This window comes from Salmo trutta, chromosome 27, assembly GCF_901001165.1.
Source record: "Salmo trutta chromosome 27, fSalTru1.1, whole genome shotgun sequence".
NCBI lineage: Eukaryota > Metazoa > Chordata > Actinopteri > Salmoniformes > Salmonidae > Salmo > Salmo trutta.
The window spans coordinates 39,533,439-39,555,396 of record NC_042983.1 but is presented as its reverse complement, the minus strand read 5'-3'; the positions used below and the strand labels follow the sequence as shown (position 1 = coordinate 39,555,396).

Here is a 21,958-nt window from a genome sequence, read left to right as displayed (position 1 = left end):
CACCAGCATATGGTCTCACAAGGGGTCTGAGGATCTCATCTCGGTACCTAATGGCAGTCAGGCTACCTCTGGCGAGCACATGGAGGGCTGTGCGGCCCCCCAAAGAAATGCCACCCCACACCATGACTGACCCACCGCCAAACCGGTCATGCTGGAGGATGTTGCAGGCAGCAGAACGTTCTCCACGGCGTCTCCAGACTCTGTCACGTCTGTCACATGTGCTCAGTGTGAACCTGCTTTCATCTGTGAAGAGCACAGGGCGCCAGTGGCGAATTTGCCAATCTTGGTGTTCTCTGGCAAATGCCAAACGTCCTGCACTGTGTTGGGCTGTAAGCACAACCCCCACTTGTGGACGTCGGGCCCTCATACCACCCTCATGGAGTCTGTTTCTGACCGTTTGAGCAGACACATGCACATTTGTGGCCTGCTGGAGGTCATTTTGCAGGGCTCTGGCAGTGCTTCTCCTGCTCCTCCTTGCACAAAGGCGGAGGTAGCGGTCCTGCTGCTGGGTTGTTGCCCTCCTACGGCCTCCTCCACGTCTCCTGATGTACTGGCCTGTCTCCTGGTAGCACCTCCATGCTCTGGACACTACGCTGACAGACACAGCAAACCTTCTTGCCACAGCTCGCATTGATGTGCCATCCTGGATGAGCTGCACTACCTGAGCCACTTGTGTGGGTTGTAGACTCCGTCTCATGCTACCACTAGAGTGAAAGCACCGCCAGCATTCAAAAGTGACCAAAACATCAGCCAGGAAGCATAGGAACTGAGAAGTGGTCTGTGGTCCCCACCTGCAGAACCACTCCTTTATTGGGGGTGTCTTGCTAATTGCCTATAATTTCCACCTGTTGTCTATTCCATTTGCACAACAGCATGTGACATTTATTGTCAATCAGTGTTGCTTCCTAAGTGGACAGTTTGATTTCACAGAAGTGTGATTGACTTGGAGTTACATTGTGTTGTTTAAGTGTTCCCTTTATTTTTTTGAGCAGTGTATATACGCGTGTGTGTGTGTGTGTGTGTGTGTGTGTGTGTGTGTGTGTGTGTGTGTACGGTACCTGTTAGATATTGGGGGCTTCCTGGGATGTGCTTTTGGATGTTATTGCTGTAAGAGTGAGTTAGCTAGCATGCTCTTATAGGATGTTATTGCTGTAAGAGTGAGTTAGCTAGCATGCGCTAATAGGATGTTATTGCTGTAAGAGTGAGTTAGCTAGCATGCTCTAATTGTAATGGTTTCCATTAGCTCCCTGCTAATTCACAGTTATTTCCCTGCTAACAGACAAATCACACATCTACAGCCAAGTACGATCACATCTGTTACACTGGTGTCGAGACCAGTGTTCTTGTGTTCGCTGGACAGCTGTTACAAATAAATGCAAAGAGTTATGCTTGGGGCAAATATAACACAACACGTCACCGAGCACCACTCTTCATATTTTCAAGCATGGCGGTGGCTCCATCATGTTATGGGTATGCTTGTCATCAGCAAGGACTAGGGAGTTTTTTGGGATAAAAAGAAACGGAATCCAGCTAAGCACAGGCAAAATCCTATGTTGGAGCTCCCTGCTAATTCAGTTATTTCCATGCTAACAAACAAATCACGAATCTACCGCCATTAACATACTGTTGTCCTGCACATCTAATGTTCTTCCTTGTGTCTATCGTCAGGTACTTACATTTATAGTATTTTGTACTATTTTTGTAAGAATAAACTACAGATCAACTGGGATCGCTGGCTGGACAGTCCTTTAAAAACAAAACGTTAGAGAGTTACGATGTACAATCATATCTGTTACACTGGTGTCGAGACCAATATTCTTGTCTTCGCTGGACAGCTGTTACACAGAGGCTGTAAAACAGATCGGTGGCACTACTAGGCGGGCGGATGGAGCTACCATGGCTGCTCCCTTCGTAAGTGGACATACTGTCTGAATTTTTTTTAAATTAATTGAACCTTTATTTAACTAGGCAAGTCAGTTAAGAACAAATTATTATTTACAATGATGGCCAATCCCTAACAACACCGGGCCAATTGTGCACCACCCTATGGAACTCCCAATCACAGCCAGTTGTGATACAGCCTGGAATTGAACCAGGGTCTGTAGTGACCCCTCTAGCACTGAGATGCAGTACCTTAGACAGCTGTGCCACTCGGGAGCCCGAGCACTGGTGCTTCTACAAGGGGGTTGGAAGGGTTTTGGTGAGGGTTTGTTAGTAGGGATTTATTAGTTTCTTTATTTTTCTTATTAGTACAGAATTAGGCAAACCGTTTTATAACGCACACTCCAGCACAGTAGGTGGCGGCATGTACTTTAAACGTTAATTTGTGGACCTCCCTTATACCATAGAAGAAGAATGTTTGTGACGTCACGATAAGCGTCACCATCTCACGGAAGTGCAGTGATGGCCACTCTAGATGAGTAGGACGATAATGTTTGTGTAGCGAAGGAATCAAATAACTAGACATTAACGTTCATAATTAACTTAACAACATCACTGATTGATTTTTTTTTAAACCTTTGCCTACAGCATATTATCTCTGTAAGGCCTGGAAAGAGCTCGCTGAGCTACACCGGGGACGCAGGACAAAATGTCCCTCTTCCAGTCGGCACTTGATTTCCTGGCAGGGCCCGGTGGCACTGGAGGCGCAAGTCGAGACCAAAATGATTTTGTAGGGCAAATTGTGGAGCTTGGTGACATGAAACTGAGAATCAAAAGGGTTATAGCTGAAGGTGAGTTATGTGTCAAGGTTGATAATCCGCATACGTCATATTTACATGACACTAGGCTTGCTAATGTTAGCTAACGTTAACTAGCTAGCAAGCTAGCCATACCGGCTAACTTTAGCTAGCTAGCTATCTGGTTTATTGTTAGCATCCTTTATCAGCTAGCTAGAATATGATTTTAACAAGACATACTAGATATTATAGTATTTTATGTTTTTATTTACGGCCAACTGTTAAGACGGCTTTATTGACATTATAGGCAGGTGTCAACAAATTACATGATGATATACTGTAGCAAGGGTTGTTAATATAAACACGTTAATATAAATACTGGTACTTGAGCTGTGCTGTCCATGTAACAAATAATGATTAGATAACTTTGTTTAGAAATTTGTCATGGATAATATCTATGTACACAAACAGTCTATAATCGAACTACCTAGTACCTACTTACTATTTTCTGCCCTCAGTACACATAACCTGCGTGGGACAGGTTCATGCTTACCCTTGAAACAGACAGCTGACACGTTGAGGAATCTGGGGAGTATTGGAGCAGGAAAAGAGAAAGTGCTTATGTTCCGTTGGTAGTATTACCTCTTCTGACCATCTTCAAAGTAAAGTTGTGCAGTATTGTTCATGTGGAAGTTTACAGAGAGGACCCCTGAGACCTGTAGTGTTTCATGCCATCAAAATGGAGAACCAATTTCCCTTTAATCACACACTTTCTCCTCTCAAGCAATGTTTTCTATTTCCTTATCAAGGATAATATTTGTTCTTGTGATCAGGTGTATTGTAGTGTTGTCAGTTTAAAAGGAGTGTATGGACATCCAACAATTTGATGCAGGCAAGTTACAAAAACGGTAATGAAATGAATAGAAAGGCCTGATGACGAAGACCTTCAGAATTTACAATTAACTAAAACAGGAGCACTGTGTTCTCATCTGATACACTTCCTTTCATTGATTAAACATTAAAGATAGTTGACAATAAAGGATTGTTTTCAGACTGACTTTGAAATGATTGCAGGATCTCTGCACCTCTCTGATTTGGTCCTGATTTAATTAGGACCTTTGCATTGCCATGTCCCCTAGCTGTCATCAATGTCCTTAGGACAAGTAGGACAGATAGTTTTTACTTGTCCAAAAGCTCAAGTCACTTGTAACAATTTTTACATCATTGTATGATGCAAGGAATCACAACAAAAATGCATTACTATCTTGTTTACCATAGAGAATCAGACAGAAATGTTGTTTACACTCCGCTTATTGACTTCTTTGCATATTCAAGCCTCTCAAAATACAGCACTGCCCCTTTAAGGCTCTCATGGAGGATGGTTGGCCTCCCTTGGTAGCCTATAAAATATTGCAAAATTACAACCAAATACTTATATCTTTATTAAATCATTTTCTTTGGTTCAAAACAGACTCTGGGATGACAGATCCAAAATTCATACAACCACTGCATATAAATAAAACATCTGAAATGTTTTATTTATGCATATTATTAGCTCAACAAATGCGCCTATGGCTGTAGGGTCCGTGTGAATGTTCCAAAATGCAATTAGCGGGGGGAAAAAACAACCAAAAGAGCCCCACAAGCACAAGGGATTTCATGCGACAGAGATTAAAATATCTGTTAGAAATGAAAAGAAAAATCAACCCAAAACCACTTGTTTCTTCAATTTGCAGTGTTAAATAACACTGTGAGAAGAATATTTTTTTGTGAACAAATGTTTCATTTTGCTGTTATAATAATGTTTCATTTTGCTGTCTGTTGCAGCTCAAGTCGACTACAAACTCCGCAATGCTCTCTCTGTGGGCTGGCTAGCTTGCACGCAAACATAGCTACACACAATAATACCAAAGATTTTACCGCTGTCAATTTAGGAGTCTACAGTCTCATCATGTCTGACCTGCACATCGATGTGCCTCAGTGGAGTCTGGCTTTCGCATTGGCAGATACAGTGCATTTAGAAAGTATTCAGACCTCTTAACTTTTTCCACATTTTGTTACGTTACAGCCTTACTCTAAAATTGATTCAATTGTTTTTTTCCCCCCTCAATCTACACACAATACCCCATAATGATAAGGCAAAAGCAGGTTCAGATTTTTTTGCTAATTTAGTACACAATAAAAAAAATCTCATTACATTTACATAAGTATTCAGACCCTTTAGCAGTGTTTACAGCCTCGCGTCTTCTTGTGTATGAAGCTACAAGCTTGTCACACCTGTATTTGTGGAGTTTCTCCCATTCTTCTCAAGCTTGGTGAGGTTGTATTGGGATCGTCGCTGCACAGCTATTTTCAGGTCTCTCCAGAGATGTTTGATTGGGTTCAAGTCCAGGCTCTGGCTGGGCCACTCAAGGACATTCAGAGACTTGTCCCGAAGCCACTCCTGCGTTGTCTTGGCTGTGTGCTTAGGGTTGTTGTCCTGTTGGAAGGTGAACATGAGCGCTCAGTGGCAGGTTTTCATCAAGGATCTCTCTGTACTTCACTCTGTTCATCTTTGCCTCGATCCTAACTACTCTCCCAGTCCCTGCCGCTGAAAAACATCCCCACAGCATGATGCTGCCACAACCATGCTTCACCGTAGGGATGGTGCCAGGTTATCTCCAGACGTGATGCTTGGCATTCAGGCCAAAGTGTTCAATCATGGTTTCATCAGACCAGAGAATCTTGTTTCTCATGGTTGGAGAGCCTTTAGGTGCCTTTTGGCAAACTCCACACGGACTGTCATGTGCCTTTTACTAGGAAGTGTGTTCCATCTGGCCTCTCAACCATAAAGCCTTGATTGGTGGAGTGTTGCAGAGATGTTCTTCTGGAAGGTACTTCCATCTCCACAGAGGAACTCTAGACCATCTGGTTCTTGGTCACCTCCCTGACCAAGGCCCTTCTCCTCCGATTGCTCAGTTTAGCCGGGTGGCCAGCTCTAGGATAAGTCTTGGGTGGTTCCAAACTTCTTCCATTTAATAATGGAGGCCACTGTGTTCTTGGGGACCTTCAATGCTGCAGACTTTTGTCGATCTGTTTCTCGACACAATCCTGTCTTGGAGCTCTACGGACAATTCCTTCGACCTCATGGCTTGGTTTTTGCTCTGACATCCACTGTCAACTGTGGGACCTTATATAGACAGGTGTGTGCCTTTCCAAATCATGTCCAAACAATTGAATTTCCCAAATGACTCAAATGTGGACAGTATGCACCTGAGCTCAATTTCAAGTCTCATAGCAAAGGGTCTGAATACTTATGTAAATAAGGTATTTCTGTTTTTTTTTAATTGCATAAAAAAAAACTCTTCGATTTGTCATTGTGTGTAGATTGATTAAGAAAAAATACATTCAATCCATTTTAGAATAAGGCTGTAACGCAAGAGAATGTGGAAAAAGTCAAGGGGTCTGAATACTTTCCGAATGCACTTTATACTTTTGATGAGATGGAAAACTTAGCAAAGTCAATGCCCGCTCTGTGTATTCTGGGTAATTCTTGGACAAGGAGTGAATGTGAGTCTACTGGGTGCTAGCTCAAAAACCCAACATTAGCACCAATTTCCTAAAAAAATAAAAAGTATTGTCCCAGACAAGCATTAATGTCAAACACGAACTTCTTTAGGAAAACAGCCGTAATATTGTGACCAAACATCATTATGTTGTCATCTCGATTCACATGTATTTATTTCCCAAGTTATAGCACACAATATTTTTACATACAGCAGGTTTTTAAAGGACCATAGAGTTTGGTCTGCTTCGTGTTTTCATTTTTACCATGGAATAAATATTGTAATACTGGTATCGTCCCGGCCCAAGTAACGATGCTGGTGTCGTCCCGGCCCTAGTAACGATGCTGGTGTCGTCCCGGCCCTAGTAACGATGCTGGTGTCGTCCAGGCCCTAGTAACGATGCTGGTGTCGTCCCGGCCCTAGTAACGATGCTGGTGTCGTCCCGGCCCAAGTAACGAAGCTGGTGTCGTCCCGGCCCTAGTAACGATGCTGGTGTTGTCCCGGCCCAAGTAAACATGCTCTATAGACCGGGGCCCACTAACAACTATTTGCGGCATGTCTAACACGAACGCTCGCTCTCTCTTTCTCTTTCCTTTTCTCTCTCTTGCTCGTTCTCTCTCTCTCTACCTTATTACACTAGCCTTTTGACACCTGAGTTGGGAGTGTCTCCAGTCTACAGCCCTCCAACCTTTGTCCCTCTGTCCTGGCTAACAGGTTTGCTGTAGCAGATAGGGCCTACACACTGGCTTGTGGAAGCAGGAGAGTGTTGGCGTTTGAGCAGGGCTTTATTTGATTACTGAGATAGCAGGGCCGTAACATACCTCAGGCATGGAATGTCAATGGCGTTGTGCCAGAAACAGGGCACCTTTACATTCTTGTCCAATAAAGAGTGAGGAGGCCCTGCCTGCAGTGTTTCATGTTTCACATAGAACAGACTGCTCTCTAATTTCAGCGGCCTCTGTTTGTCGTTAAGGAATTGGAGCAAATCCTCATTGACTTGAAGGGCGTATGCAAAATGAATAGTGAATTAGTATTCACTTGAGATGCCTGCCCAGTGCACACAGAGGTATCCTACATGTTAGGTGTTTAGCAAGTACAACAAATAATGAGAAAAATGTCTTTGAACACAATTCTAATACTCCCCAAATGCAGGCACAATGTTGGAATGTGCAGATCTGCTCTGAGAAACATTCGAGCTGAGTGGTGGTCTTGTTTGAGCAGACTGCAGAGAGCACACCTTTTTTAATTTGAAGGTTAACTTGCAACAGAATTGTTACAAATGAGTCATCAGACCGTGTGTTGTCTATTCTTGAAAACTACAGCAAAACTGATGCTGCAATAACGTTGTCTGTGAAAAAGAGAACTACTCTGTTGACACAAGACGGAACGTCTTGCAACGTCAATGATTTTAGCAGCAACAGTAGTTGCTGCAAAAAAAAAAAAGCTCCCTGGAATATGGGTGTGGTCTCCAGATTAGTGTTCAGTAGTCCACCTCTGTTTCAATGAGATAATTCTAAAGCATTATTTGTCCGTTATGACAATGTAGTGAAGTGCAATAGGTGGAGGAAACCTTCTTATGTTGACTTCTGACAGCAATCACTATAAGATATAATGTCTCTTAAGTGAAAGGTATTCGCATTAACAACACCAGCGCCCATGCTCATAAAGCATCTCAAAGTGGGAGTGCTGACCTAGGGTCAGTTTGGTGTTTTATACCATAATGTATAACATTACCTGGACGGGGGGGAACCTGATCCTAGATCAGCACTGCTACTCCAAGACACTTTATGAGTACAGGCCCTGATTGGCACTACGGCAGGTAGTACAAATCAGCACTGGGTGTGAAATAGCACTGAAGCGAGCTATTGTTGTGCTTGCTTTCTCATCCGGGCCATTGATCCCTCGTTGTCTTTGCCTCTGCAGGTGGTTTTGCATTTGTGTATGAAGCCCAGGACATAGGCAGCAGTAAAGACTATGCTCTCAAGGTAAGCGTTTTGATTTCCTTCACACACATTATCCCTTTCTGCACACACCTTGCTAACGAATGCTAGTTCAGACAGACGTCACATATAGTGCCCTATTCCTTTATATAGTGCCCTATTCCTTTATATAGTGCCCTATTCCTTTATATAGTGCCCTATTCCTTTATATAGTGCCCTATTCCTTTATATAGTGCCCTATTCCTTTATATAGTGCCCTATTCCTTTATATAGTGCCCTATTCCTTTATATAGTGCCCTATTCCTTTATATAGTGCCCTATTCCCTTATATAGTGCCCTATTCCTTTATATAGTGCCCTATTCCTTTATATAGTGCCCTATTCCTTTATATAGTGCCCTATTCCTTTATATAGTGCCCTATTCCTTTATATAGTGCCCTATTCCTTTATATAGTGCCCTATTCCCTTATATAGTGCCCTATTCCTTTATATAGTGCCCTATTCCTTTATATAGTGCCCTATTCCTTTATATAGTGCCCTATTCCTTTATATAGTGCCCTATTCCCTTATATAGTGCACTACGTTTGACCAGCTCCAATAGCATGCCATTTGGGACGCATACATTGTTCTGTATTTGTTAAATGGTTAAGTGTGTGTGTGTGCACACAGAGGCTCCTGTCCCACGAGGAGGAGAAGAACAAAGAAATCATCCAGGAGGTCTGCTTCATGGTATCTTTTTGAGTGGTTTATGCTCATTGAACGTCAAACACTGAACCTTCCTCCTAGATAACATCCTTTAGTCAAGGAACACCTCATGTGTCTGACGTCATAATCATTTTTGATAAAATAGACCAATCTGAATAAAGTAGACAATATTCTTTAACAATTCTAGTGTAGGAGTCAAATGGCAATAGGGATTTGGCACCTCGTACATCCACATTCATGACCCTAACCTCTGACCCTAACATTATTAAAACAGCCTAATTCACTAAAACTTTATTTCCATTGGCATTTAGGGTTGAATGTGGCCTGGATTTTCCAGGCCGTATCACAACCGGCCGTGATTGGGAGTCCCATAAGGCGGCGCACAATTGGCTCAGCGTCGTCCGGTTTCGGGTTTGCCCGGGGTAGGCCGTCATTGTAAATAAGAATTAGTTCTTAACTTACTTGCCTAGTTTAAATAAAGGTTAAATTAAAATTAAAAAAATTAAAAAATGTAAAGCACTAATGGAAACTGGGCTTAAGAAACAACCCAGTTTGATATACAGACAATCAGTTATTTTTCTTTGACCTGAGTGTTGTATAGAAAAAGCTCTCTGGTCACCCCAACGTGGTGCAGTTCAGCTCTGCAGCGTCCATTGCCAAGGAGGAGTCGGACACGGGCCAGGCTGAGTTCCTCATTCTCACAGAGCTCTGTAAAGGTACTGTAGACTCCACTTTATCCGCTTTGGGGCCGGGCCCCCTCTGTGTGGGGGCCGGGCCCCCTCTGTGGCACACAGTGAAGTCATAAAGCTGTTGGAGTACTTCAAGTGGAATATAAATCCCACCTAAGCTACGTCCGCACTACGTTTTGCTGTGCGCAGCGCTGAGGGCTGAAATCGAAGCCTAACATTTTCTCTTCCTCCTTGAACGTAATGTGGATGTAGAGACATCTTCTAGAGGAGGCCTATTTTGGAGTGGTATATTCACAACCCTGTAATACAGTTTATACTTCTGTGAATATGCCTGATTTTATCAAGCAAATGTATGCGCTGTAGTCTTCTACTAATTAGCAATACCTTTATGGCTGGTTTCCCATGCACAGATTGACCCTAGTTCGGAACTAAAAAGCATTCTCAATAGAGGCTAAGATTCTCCATTGAAAAATATGTTTTGTCCAGGACTAAACTTAATCTGTATCAGGGAAACTGCCTCATAATGTTTAGCCAGTGATTTTAGCAATTGCTTTGACTAGTACTCTTCATGTTGCTGATCAGGCACTTCCTGTCTGCCTCCCTCAGGTCAACTGGTGGACTTCATCAAGCGGGTGGAGCAGAAGGGACCCATGTCATGTGACACAGTGCTGAAGATCTTCTACCAGTCGTGTCGCGCCGTGCAGCACATGCACAAACAGAAGCCTCCTATCATCCACCGGGATCTTAAGGTGAGCAGTTAAAAGCCCAACTCGCCCTCATAATTTCCCCAAGGTACAGCTCTAGGATCAGTGTCCCTTTCCCAATCCTAACCTTAACCGTTAGTGGGGGAAATGCAAAACTGACCCAAGATCAGCATATTTGCTGCAACATCACCCTACTTCCCCTCTCAACTCCTGCCATGGCCAATACCTCTTCCTCCTTTACCACACCATACTATACCTGCTACCATCTGTATGCTATCTAGACATAACCATTCTCTTCCGGTAAGACTTCCCTCCCTGCTCTGCCACACTTAACTTTCAGCCACTTGTTTGTCAGATGTTTTTTTATTTGATCAGTGACAAAATACCCTGGTGATGTGCTTGCTACAGAGTGCTGATGTAGGCCTCTGTGTTCTCTGGAACCCCTCCACCCCTCGCCTGGCCCTCACACTCTGTTTCCTGACTTTCTAGCGGACTCAGGGATTGTTTAAGTGTTTTTGGAATGGCAACTGAGAACCAGGTCAAACCAGAGGCTATGCGTTTTGTGAATGGGTCGACAAATGTTTGAGGAGCGGAGTTGCCTCTGCAATATTTTCATGTGGCCTGCTGTTTGGCGGTACTCAAGTCTTTGATTTGACACTGAGATGCACCCTGCTTCTAAAGCGGCGTTAAGATAAATCACCCTGCTTCTAAAGCGGCGTTAAAATAAATCACCCTGCTTCTAAAGCGGCGTTAAGATAAATCACCCTGCTTCTAAAGCGGCGTTAAGATAAATCACCCTGCTTCTAAAGCGGCGTTAAAATAAATCACCCTGCTTGGAAAGCGCCCTAGAAAATAAATCACCCTGCTTGGAAAGCGCCCTAGAAAATAAATCACCCTGCTTGGAAAGCGCCCTAGAAAATAAATCACCCTGCTTCGAAAGCGCCCTAGAAATTAAATCACCCTGCTTGGAAAGCGCCCTAGAAAATAAATCGCCCTGCTTCGAAAGCGCCCTAGAAAATAAATCGCCCTGCTTCGAAAGCGGCGTTAAAATAAATCACCCCTCTTCTAAAACACCCTAGAAAATAAATCAACCTGCTTGGAATGCGCCCTAGAAAATAAATCGCCCTGCTTGGAAAGCGCCCTAGAAAATAAATCGCCCTAGAAAATAAATCGCCCTAGAAAATAAATCACCCTGCTTGGAAAGCGCCCTAGAAAATAAATCACCCTGCTTCGAAAGCGCCCTAGAAAATAAATCGCCCTGCTTGGAAAGCGCCCTAGAAAATAAATCACCCTGCTTCTAAAGCGGCGTTAAAATAAATCGCCCTGCTTCTAAAGCGACGTTAAAATAAATCGCCCTGCTTACATTTTATTTTACATTTTAGTCATTTATCAGACGCTCTTATCCAGAGCGACTTACAGTAGTGAATGCATACATTCCAGACATTTTCATTTCATGCAATTTTTTTGTTGTTGTACTGCTTCTAAAGCGCCCTAGAAAATAAATCGCCCTGCTTCTAAAGCGGCGTTAAAATAAATCACCCTGCTTCTAAAGCGGCGTTAAAATAAATCACCCTGCTTCTAAAGCGGCGTTAAAATAAATCACCCTGCTTCTAAAGCGGCGTTAAAATAAATCGCCCTGCTTCTAAAGCGGCGTTAAAATAAATCGCCCGGCTTACATTTTATTTTACATTTTAGTCATTTATCAGACGCTCTTATCCAGAGCGACTTACAGTAGTGAATGCATACATTCCAGACATTTTCATTTCATGGCAAATTTTTTTTGTACTGCTTCTAAAGCGCCCTAGAAAATAAATCGCCCTGCTTCTAAAGCGACGTTAAAATAAATCGCCCTGCTTCTAAAGCGACGTTAAAATAAATCGCCCTGCTTCTAAAGCGACGTTAAAATAAATCGCCCTGCTTCTAAAGCGGCGTTAAAATAAATCACCCTGCTTCTAAAGCGACGTTAAAATAAATCGCCCTGCTTCTAAAGCGCCCTAGAAAATAAATCGCCCTGCTTCTAAAGCGACGTTAAAATAAATCGCCCTGCTTCTAAAGCGACGTTAAAATAAATCACCCCTCTTCTAAAGCGCCGTAGAAAATAAAGGTGTTGCTGCCTCTTGTCCTTGCTTATTGATGTTTATCAAAATCACCTTGATTCGCCAAATACATTTACGTCTTACAGGAATTTGATCTGGTGAAATAGTGCTGACATCGCCTTACAACAAACAAAATTCCCAGACCGAATATAGAAAAACAAATGTACACACAAACTGCAATCGCGTAATGAGCCACTGTCCTTTTTTGTCTGCCTCCTCCAGATTGAGAACTTGCTGATCAGTCACCAAGGCACCATCAAGCTGTGTGACTTTGGCAGTTCCACCACAATAGCCCACTACCCTGACTACAGCTGGTCTGCCCAGAAGAGGTCCATGGTGGAGGATGAGGTGATTTTGGAAACCCCTGTCTGTGACCATGTTCTAGTACTCTTTCCACTATCGCTGCTGAAGACTCCCAGGGGAGAGGAGGCCTAATCCTGGACTATAAATCTACTTGAATGGATCATTTCCTTAAATACTTCTTAGTCCAGAATTAGGCTTAATTAGTGTCTGGGGAAACCATCCCCTATTGATATAATTACACAAAATTATACTTTGTTCCTGCACCAACGTTGGTTAATCAAATCAGAACACACTGGCTTTCCTCAAACCCTGTAATGCCAGTCTATTTTCCTCCAGTTTAATGGTGCTCTACAGGAAACTAGCATGGATACAGAAAGCTAATTATTGGCTAGAAGAATCACTCATGCATAAGATTTTCTTGGAAACAGGCTGTTAATCCCCACAATTTCCTGGGAAAAGTAAAAGGTTAGATGTTTTCTGGATTTGAATGTGAGGAAGATGGCTAAACCTTAGAAATAGAATGCCTAGGACTTGGAACCTTCAGTAGGTAAACTCATGGGTGCACTGAAAATGGCTGCCAGACGACCCATTATGGCATCATTGACTTAAATGGGGAGGCCCGTTCTGCTCATTCTAGTTCTGTGAGCTACTGGTAAACTAAAGTGACCACCTTCCACTGTACCCAGATCACCAGAAACACTACTCCGGCCTACAGGACACCTGAGATGATTGACCTGTACTCCAACTTCCCCATTAACGAGAAGCAGGACATCTGGGTAAGTCTTGTGATAGCAACGTTATTTAGTCTGTCTATTTTTTATTTTGTTTTGGTTTCGTTTGCTGCTGTATTGGTTGCTATGTCACCTGCTACGGTGAGCCCTTTGTGCCCTGGTCAAAAGTAGTGCACTATAAAGGGAATAGGGTGTTATTATTATTATTATTATTATTATTTTTAATTGTCCCTTTAAACCACATCTCTATAGCCTGTTGATCATTTTTCTGTGTGTGGTGTGTGTCTCTGTCTCTCTCTCTCTCCAGGCATTGGGTTGTATCCTCTACTTGTTGTGTTTTAAGCAGCACCCCTTCGAGGAGGGCGCTAAGCTGCAGATAGTCAACGGGAAGTATGCCATCCCCCAGAATGACATCAAGTACACTGTTTACCACGAGCTCATCAGTAAGGAACCTCTGTACATTCATCAGATCAGGGCTCTGAAATTGGTGGTTGTCTTAGTAAATGCCGCCTGTGGTTGTAAAAATAAATGAATAGTTGAATATCTGATTTAAAAATAGAGTCCATGTACCCAGCAGTCCATCTAGGTCTAGTTGCTGTTTTTGCCAGGAACGACTAGTATTTAAAAGACGAGTAACAAAACGCACACTGAAAAAATATGGTCGACCGACTTTGAGATTATGACGTGAGATCTGCCAGAAGAGGACTGGCCAGCCCTCGGAGCCTGGTTCCTCTCTAGGTTCCTTCCTGGATTTCTACCTCTGGGCCTGGTTTCTTCCTTGGTTCCTGCCTCTGGCCGCTCCTCCGTGCCTGTTTCTTCTATGTTTTTTCCTGGGTTCCTGCCTCTGGTCACCCCTTGGAGCCTGGTTCCTCTCTAGGTTTCTTCCTGGGTTCCTGCCTCTGGCCACCCCCCGGAGCCTGGTTCCTCTCTAGGTTTCTTCCTAGGTTCTGGCCTTCTAGATTTTTTTTCTAGCCACTGTGCTTCTTTTTTACATTTTAGTCATTTAGCAGACGCTCTTATCCAGAGCGACTTACAGTAGTGAATGCATACATTTCATTTCATACATTATTTTTTTTCTGTGCTGGCCCCCCGTGGGAATCGAACCCACAACCCTGGCGTTGCAAACACCATGCTCTACCAACTGAGCTACAGGGATGCCACTGCATTGCTTGATGTTCGGGTTTTAGGCTGGTTATCTGTTAAGCCCTTTGTGACAATTGCTGATGTAAAAAGGGCTTTAAAATGTGCTAAGAGGTTCTGTTTGGGCCATTCCTCTCCTCTTCTCAGGATCCATGCTGAAGATCAACCCAGAGGAGAGGCTGTCCATCACGGAGCTGGTCAACCAACTGCAGGAGATCGCTGCGGCGCGCAATGTCAACCCCAAGTCTCCCATCACAGAGGTAACCGACTGACCTTCAACCCCCTGACCCTTGACCTCTGAACCCCTTCTGCTTGTCTGACCTTACTAGCATTGCAACCCAACTCCCTCATGTCTCCTTTCTAGAGCCTTTTGCATGAGGGGTCTTGACATAGACTATTACTACCAAATACCAAATGAACGTCACAGGATGCGTAATGATGTCAGCCAAACACCCCATGTTGCCAGTTAAAAAGAAAAATCTGTTTTGTTGCTCACACAATGACCTACTTATTTCTCAGTTTGGGGCATTGTCCTAGCATTAGCTGTATCAGACTGTCTGTGGAGAGGGGTGAGTAGTTGTGGGGTGTCTATCTTCCGTTCTGAGAGAGGAGGATATATTCTTGGTTGGCTACTCAGGGTAATGCCCCCTGCTTAAGGTCACACGATAGGTCAGGTCACCTTTCCCTCCTTGTGTGACCATGAGGTTTAGAGATTCCCTCCCCCTTGTTCTTGGACCTAACTCCTCCAGGTTTGGTATAACCAGTGTATTGTTAAAGCTTCCACCTTAAACATCTGCAAACGTTGATGAGTTAGGACCAAGGGCTATGTAGGAAATTGAATTGGGACTGTGTAGCCCAGTCCCCCCCCCCCCCCCCCCGACTCCTTTACGGCAAACAAGTCAGTTTCTTGGGGTACAAAGGGAGTCAGTTCTCCAGTAGTGCCACCAACTCTCTGAAGAGCTATTGAGAGAGTGCCTGCTCCCCTCCCTGCTTCTGCCTCAACCCCCTCCACCTGCCCCTGCCACCATCAGTCACAAAGGAGTGTCTCATCCCAGCCATATTCACACACTACAGGCGTTTCAGTCTTAATGGAAAGTGATGTCACGTGATGGAGAGAGAACGACACAAAGGAGAGGAGGGAGAGGGAGAGAGCAATACTTGGCCTACTGTGGGACTTGGCATGTTGTGGGGACGGTATACTTGGCATGTTGTGGGAACAGTATACTTGGCCTACTGTGGGACTTGGCCTACTGTGGGACTGGGCATGTTGTGGGAACCATATGCTTGGCCTACTGTGGGACTTGGCAAGTTGTGGGAACCCAATACTTGGCATGTTGTGGGAACTGTATTCTTGGCCTACTGTGGGACTTGGCCTACTGTGGGACTTGGCCTACTGTGGGACTTGGCATGTTGTGGGAACCCAATACTTGGCCTACTGTGGGACTTGGCATGTTGTGGGAACCCAATACTTGGCCTACTGTGGGACTTGGCATGTTGTAGGAACCCAATACTTGTCCTACTGTGGGACTTGTTCTACTGTGGGACTTGGCCTACTGTGGGACTTTGCCTACTGTGGGACTTGGCATGTTGTAGGAACCATATGCTTGGCCTACTGTGGGACTTGACATGTTGTGGGAACCCAATACTTGGCATGTTGTGGGAACAGTATACTTGGCCTACTGTGGCACTTGGCCTACTGTGGGACTGGGCATGTTGTGGGAACCATATGCTTGGCCTACTGTGGGACTTGGCATGTTGTGGGAACCCAATACTTGGCATGTTGTGGGAACTGTATACTTGGCCTACTGTGGGACTTGGCCTACTGTGGGACTTGGCCTACTGTGGGACTTGGCATGTTGTGGGAACCCAATACTTGGCCTACTGTGGGACTTGGCATGTTGTAGGAACCCAATACTTGTCCTACTGTGGGACTTGTCCTACTGTGGGACTTGTCCTACTGTGGGACTTGTCCTACTGTGGGACTTTGCCTACTGTGGGACTTGGCATGTTGTAGGAACCATATGCTTGGCCTACTGTGGGACTTGACATGTTGTGGGAACCCAATACTTGGCATGTTGTGGGAACAGTATACTTGGCCTACTGTGGGACTTGGCCTACTGTGGGACTGGGCATGTTGTGGGAACCATATGCTTGGACTACTGTGGGACTTGGCATGTTGTGGGAACCCAATACTTGGCATGTTGTGGGAACTGTATACTTGGCCTACTGTGGGACTTGGCCTACTGTGGGACTTGGCCTACTGTGGGACTTGGCCTACTGTGGGACTTGGCATGTTGTGGGAACCCAATACTTGGCCTACTGTGGGACTTGGCATGTTGTAGGAACCCAATACTTGTCCTACTGTGGGACTTGGCCTACTGTGGGACTTTGCCTACTGTGGGACTTGGCATGTTGTAGGAACCATATGCTTGGCCTACTGTGGGACTTGACATGTTGTGGGAAGCCAATACTTGTCCTACTGTGGGACTTGGCCTACTGTGGGACTGGGCATGTTGTGGGAACCCAATACTTGTCCTACTGTGGGACTTGGCCTACTGTGGGACTGGGCATGTTGTGGGAACCGTATACTTGGCCTACTGTGGGACTTGGCATGTTGTGGGAACCCAATACTTGTCCTACTGTGGGACTTGGCCTACTGTGGGACTGGGCATGTTGTGGGAACCGTATACTTGGCCTACTGTGGGACTTGGCATGTTGTGGGAACCCAATACTTGGCATGTTGTGGGAACTGTATACTTGGCCTACTGTGGGACTTGGCATGTTGTGGGAACCGTATGCTTGGCCTACTGTGGGACTTGGCATGTTGTGGGAACCGTATGCTTGGCCTACTGTGGGACTTGGCATGTTGTGGGAACCCAATACTTGTCCTACTGTGGGACTTGGCCTACTGTGGGACTGGGCATGTTGTGGGAACCGTATGCTTGGCCTACTGTGGGACTTGGCATACTGTGGGACTTGGCATGTTGTGGGAACCCAATACTTGGCCTACTGTGGGACTTGGCATGTTGTGGGAACCGTATGCTTGGCAAACCGTATGCTTGGCAAACTGTGGGACTTGGCAAACTGTGGGACTTGGCAAACTGTGGGACTTGGCAAACTGTGGGACTTGGCAAACTGTGGGACTTGGGGTGTTGTGGGAACCCAATACTTGTCCTACTGTGGGACTGGGCATGTTGTGGGAACCATATGCTTGGCCTACTGTGGGACTTGGCCTACTGTGGGACTTGGCCTACTGTGGGACTGGGCATGTTGTGGGAACCATATGCTCGGCCTACTGTGGGACTTGGCCTACTGTGGGACTTGGCCTACTGTGGGACTTGGCATGTTGTGGGAACCGTATGCTTGGCCTACTGTGGGACTTGGCCTACTGTGGGACTTGGCATGTTGTGGGAACCATATGCTTGGCCTACTGTGGGACTTGGCATGTTGTGAAATTGATAGGGGGTGGTGTAAGACTTAGGTTGACCTTTTTTCTTGGAACGGTTGGCATGGCAGGGATGGACTTCTATTGTTTGGAAGTAAATGGGGAGTGTTAATAGTTTACTAGTGGTAAAAGCGTCACGGTCATAAGGCTAATCTTTTGCTGTTGGTGAGCAGCGCCGTCTTCAGCAGTAGTATCAGCAGCAGTAGTATCAGCAGCAGTAGTAGTAGTAGTAGCAGTAGTGGTAGCAGCAGCAGCAGTAGTAGCAGCAGTAGTAGCAGTAGTAGCAGCAGTAGCAGCAGCAGTAGCAGCAGCAGCAGCAGCAGCAGCAGCAGCAGCAGCAGCAGCAGCAGCAGTAGCAGCAGCAGCTGTAGCAGCAGCAGCTGTAGCAGCAGCAGCTGTAGCAGCAGCAGTAGTAGCAGCAGCAGTAGTAGCAGCAGCAGTAGTAGCAGCAGCAGTAGTAGCAGCAGCAGTAGTAGAAGCGGTGGTGGTAGAGGAGGTGGTGGTGGTAGTAGCAGAGTTAGAGGTGGTGCTGGCGGTAGTGGAGGTGGTGCTGGCGGTAGTGGAGGTGGTGCTGGCGGTGGTGGAGGTGGTGCTGGCGGTGGTGGAGGTGGTGCTGGCGGTGGTGGTAGTAGTGGTGGCGGTGGTGGTACTAGTGGTGGTGCTGGCGGCGGTAGTGGTGGCGGTAGTAGTGGTGGTGGTAGTAGTGGCGGTGGTGGCGGCGGTAGTGGTGGCGGCGGTGGTGGTGGCGGCGGTAGTAGTAGTGGTGGTAGTAGTGGTGGCGGCGGTAGTGGTGGCGGCGGTAGTGGTGGTGGCGGTGGTGGCGGCGGCGGTGGTAGTAGTGGCGGCGGTAGTAGTGGTGGTGGCGGCGGTAGTAGTAGTAGTGGTGGCGGCGGTAGTAGTAGTAGTGGTGGCGGCGGTAGTCGTGGCGGCGGCAGTAGTAGTAGTGGTGGTGGCGGCGGCAGTAGTAGTAGTGGCGGTAGTAGTAGTAGTGGAGGCGGTAGTAGTAGTAGTGGCGGCGGTAGTAGTAGTAGTGGCGGTAGTGACGGTGGTAGTTGTAGTGGTGGTAGTTGTAGTAGTGGCTGTGGTGGTGGTAGTAGTGGCTGTGGTGGTAGTAGTAGTGGCAGTATTAGTGGTGGTGGTGGTGGTGGTGGTAGTAGTAGTGGCGGTAGTAATAGTGGCGGTGGTGGTAGTAGTGGCTGTGGTGGTGGTAGTAGTATTAGTAGTAGTAGTAGTAGTGGCAGTATAAGTAGTAGTGGCGGTGGTGGTGGTGGTGGTAGTAGTAGTGGCGGTAGTAATAGTGGCGGTAGTGGCGGTAGTGGTGGTGGCGGCGGTAGTAGTATTAGTGGCTGCGGTAGTAGTATTAGTGGTGGTAGTAGTATTAGTGGCGGTAGTAGTATTAGTGGCGGTAGTAGTAGTTGCGGTAGTAGTAGTAGTAGTAGTAGTAGTAGTAGTAGCGGCGGTAGTAGTGACAGTAGTTGTTGTGGCGGTAGTAGTAGTAGTAGTAGTAGTAGTAGTAGTGACGGTGGTAGTTGTAGTAGTGACGGTGGTAGTTGTAGTAGTGACGGTGGTAGTTGTAGTAGTGACGGTGGTAGTTGTAGTAGTGACGGTGGTAGTTGTAGTAGTGACGGTGGTAGTTGTAGTAGTGACGGTGGTAGTTGTGGTGGTGGTGGTAGTAGTGGCTGTGGTGGTGGTAGTTGTGGTGGTGGTGGTAGTAGTGGCTGTGGTGGTGGTAGTAGTAGTAGTGGCAGTATAAGTGGTGGTGGTAGTGGCGGTAGTAATAGTAGTGGTGGTGGTGGCGGCGGTAGTAGTATTAGTGGCGGCGGTAGTAGTATTAGTGGCGGCGGTAGTAGTATTAGTGGCGGCGGTAGTAGTATTAGTGGCGGCGGTGGTAGTTGTGGTGGTGGTAGTAGTGGCTGTGGTGGTGGTAGTAGTGGCTGTGGTGGTGGTAGTGGTGGTGGAGGTAGTAGTAGTGGCAGCAGTAGTAGTGGCTGTGGTGGTGGTAGTAGTAGTAGTGGCAGTATAAGTGGTGGTGGTAGTGGCGGTAGTAATAGTAGTGGTGGTGGTGGCGGCGGTAGTAGTATTAGTGGCGGCGGTAGTAGTATTAGTGGCGGCGGTAGTAGTATTAGTGGCGGCGGTAGTAGTATTAGTGGCGGCGGTAGTAGTTGTGGTGGCGGTAGTAGTGGCTGTGGTGGTGGTAGTGGTGGTGGAGGTAGTAGTAGTGGCAGCAGTAGTAGTGGCGGTGGTAGTAGTAGTAGTTGTGGCGGCGGTAGTAGTAGTAGTAGTAGTTGTGGCGGCGGTAGTAGTAGTAGTTGTGGCGGCGGTAGTAGTAGTTGTGGCGGCGGTAGTAGTAGTTGTGGCGGCGGTAGTAGTAGTTGTGGCGGCGGTAGTAGTAGTTGTGGCGGCGGTAGTAGTAGTTGTGGCGGCGGTAGTAGTAGTTGTGGCGGCGGTAGTAGTAGTAGTAGTTGTGGCGGCGGTAGTAGTAGTAGTAGTTGTGGCGGCGGTAGTAGTAGTAGTAGTTGTGGCGGCGGTAGTAGTAGTAGTAGTTGTGGCGGCGGTAGTAGTAGTAGTAGTTGTGGCGGCGGTAGTAGTAGTAGTGGCGGCGGTAGTAGTAGTAGTAGTGGCGGCGGTAGTAGTAGTAGTAGTTGTGGCGGCGGTAGTAGTAGTAGTTGTGGCGGCGGTAGTAGTAGTTGTGGCGGCGGTAGTTGTGGCGGCGGTAGTAGTAGTTGTGGCGGCGGTAGTATTAGTAGTTGTGGCGGCGGTAGTAGTAGTAGTAGTGGCGGCGGCGGTAGTAGTAGTAGTGGCGGCGGCGGTAGTAGTAGTAGTGGCGGCGGTAGTAGTAGTTGTGGCGGCGGTAGTAGTAGTAGTTGTGGCGGCGGCGGCGGTAGTAGTTGTGGCGGCGGCGGTAGTAGTAGTAGTTGTGGCGGCGGTAGTAGTAGTTGTGGCGGCGGTAGTTGTAGTGGTGGTAGTTGTAGTGGTGGTGGTGGCGGTAGCAGTTGTGGCGGTAGTAGTAGTAGTGGTGGTGGTGGTGGTGGCGGCGGTAGTAATAGTAGAGGCGGTAGTAGTAGTAGTGGCGGCGGTGGTAGTAGTAGTAGTAGAGGTAGTGGTGGTAGTGGCGGTAGTGGTGGTGGCGGTAGTAGTGGTGGTGGTGGCGGTGGTGGCGGTAGTGGTGGTGGTGGCGGTAGTAGTGGTGGCGGTAGTGGTGGTGGTGGTGGCGGTAGTAGTGGTGGTGGTGGTGGTGGCGGTGGTGGTGGTGGTGGTGGTGGTGGTGGCGGTAGTAGTGGTGGTGGTGGCGGTAGTAGTGGTGGTGGTGGCGGTATTGGCCGTAGTGGCGGTATTGGCCGTAGTGGCGGTATTGGCCGTAGTGGCGGTAGTAGTAGTAGTAGTAGTGGTGGCGGCGGTAGTAGTAGTAGTGGTGGCGGCGGTAGTAGTAGTAGTAGTAGTGGCGGCGGTGGTAGTAGTAGTAGTAGTAGTAGTGGTAGTAGTAGTGGTGGTGGTAGTAGTAGTGGCGGTGGTAGTAGTAGTGGCGGTGGTAGTAGTAGTAGTAGTAGTGGTGGTGGTGGTAGTAGTAGTGGCGGTAGCAGTAGTGGCGGTGGTAGTAGTAGTGGCGGTAGCAGTAGTGGCGGTGGTAGTAGTGGCGGTGGTGGTGGTGGTAGTGGTGGTGGTGGTAGTAGTAGTAGTGGTGGCAGTGGTAGTAGTAGTAGTAGTAGTAGTGGCGGTAGTAGTAGTAGTAGTAGTAGTGGCGGTAGTAGTAGTAGTAGTAGTAGTGGCGGTAGTAGTAGTAGTGGCGGTAGTAGTAGTGGTAGTAGTAGTAGTGGCGGTAGTAGTAGTAGTAGTAGTAGTGGCGGTAGTAGTAGTAGTGGCGGTAGTAGTGGCGGCGGTAGTAGTAGCGGTAGTAGTGGTAGTAGCGGTAGTAAGGGGTAGACATAACTGCTCCCCTGTGTCTGAGGGCAGAATTAGACTGGGATGATCTGTGTTAAGCGGGG

General features: G+C 46.6%; 1 protein-coding gene across 1 annotated transcript in view; it reads left to right on the top strand.

Moving 5' to 3' along the window:
• Positions 1 to 2,375: 2,375 nt before the first annotated feature.
• The window catches only part of gak (cyclin G associated kinase), a gene marked incomplete in the record, with an annotated part of 45,324 nt that continues 25,741 nt past the window's right edge, over positions 2,376 to 21,958 (top strand). The window contains 9 exon segments of the mRNA XM_029718008.1: positions 2,376 to 2,732; positions 8,147 to 8,208; positions 8,832 to 8,891; positions 9,469 to 9,583; positions 10,163 to 10,305; positions 12,579 to 12,704; positions 13,346 to 13,435; positions 13,698 to 13,833; positions 14,678 to 14,790. Of these exon segments, the coding sequence (XP_029573868.1) occupies positions 2,591 to 2,732; positions 8,147 to 8,208; positions 8,832 to 8,891; positions 9,469 to 9,583; positions 10,163 to 10,305; positions 12,579 to 12,704; positions 13,346 to 13,435; positions 13,698 to 13,833; positions 14,678 to 14,790 (987 nt within the window).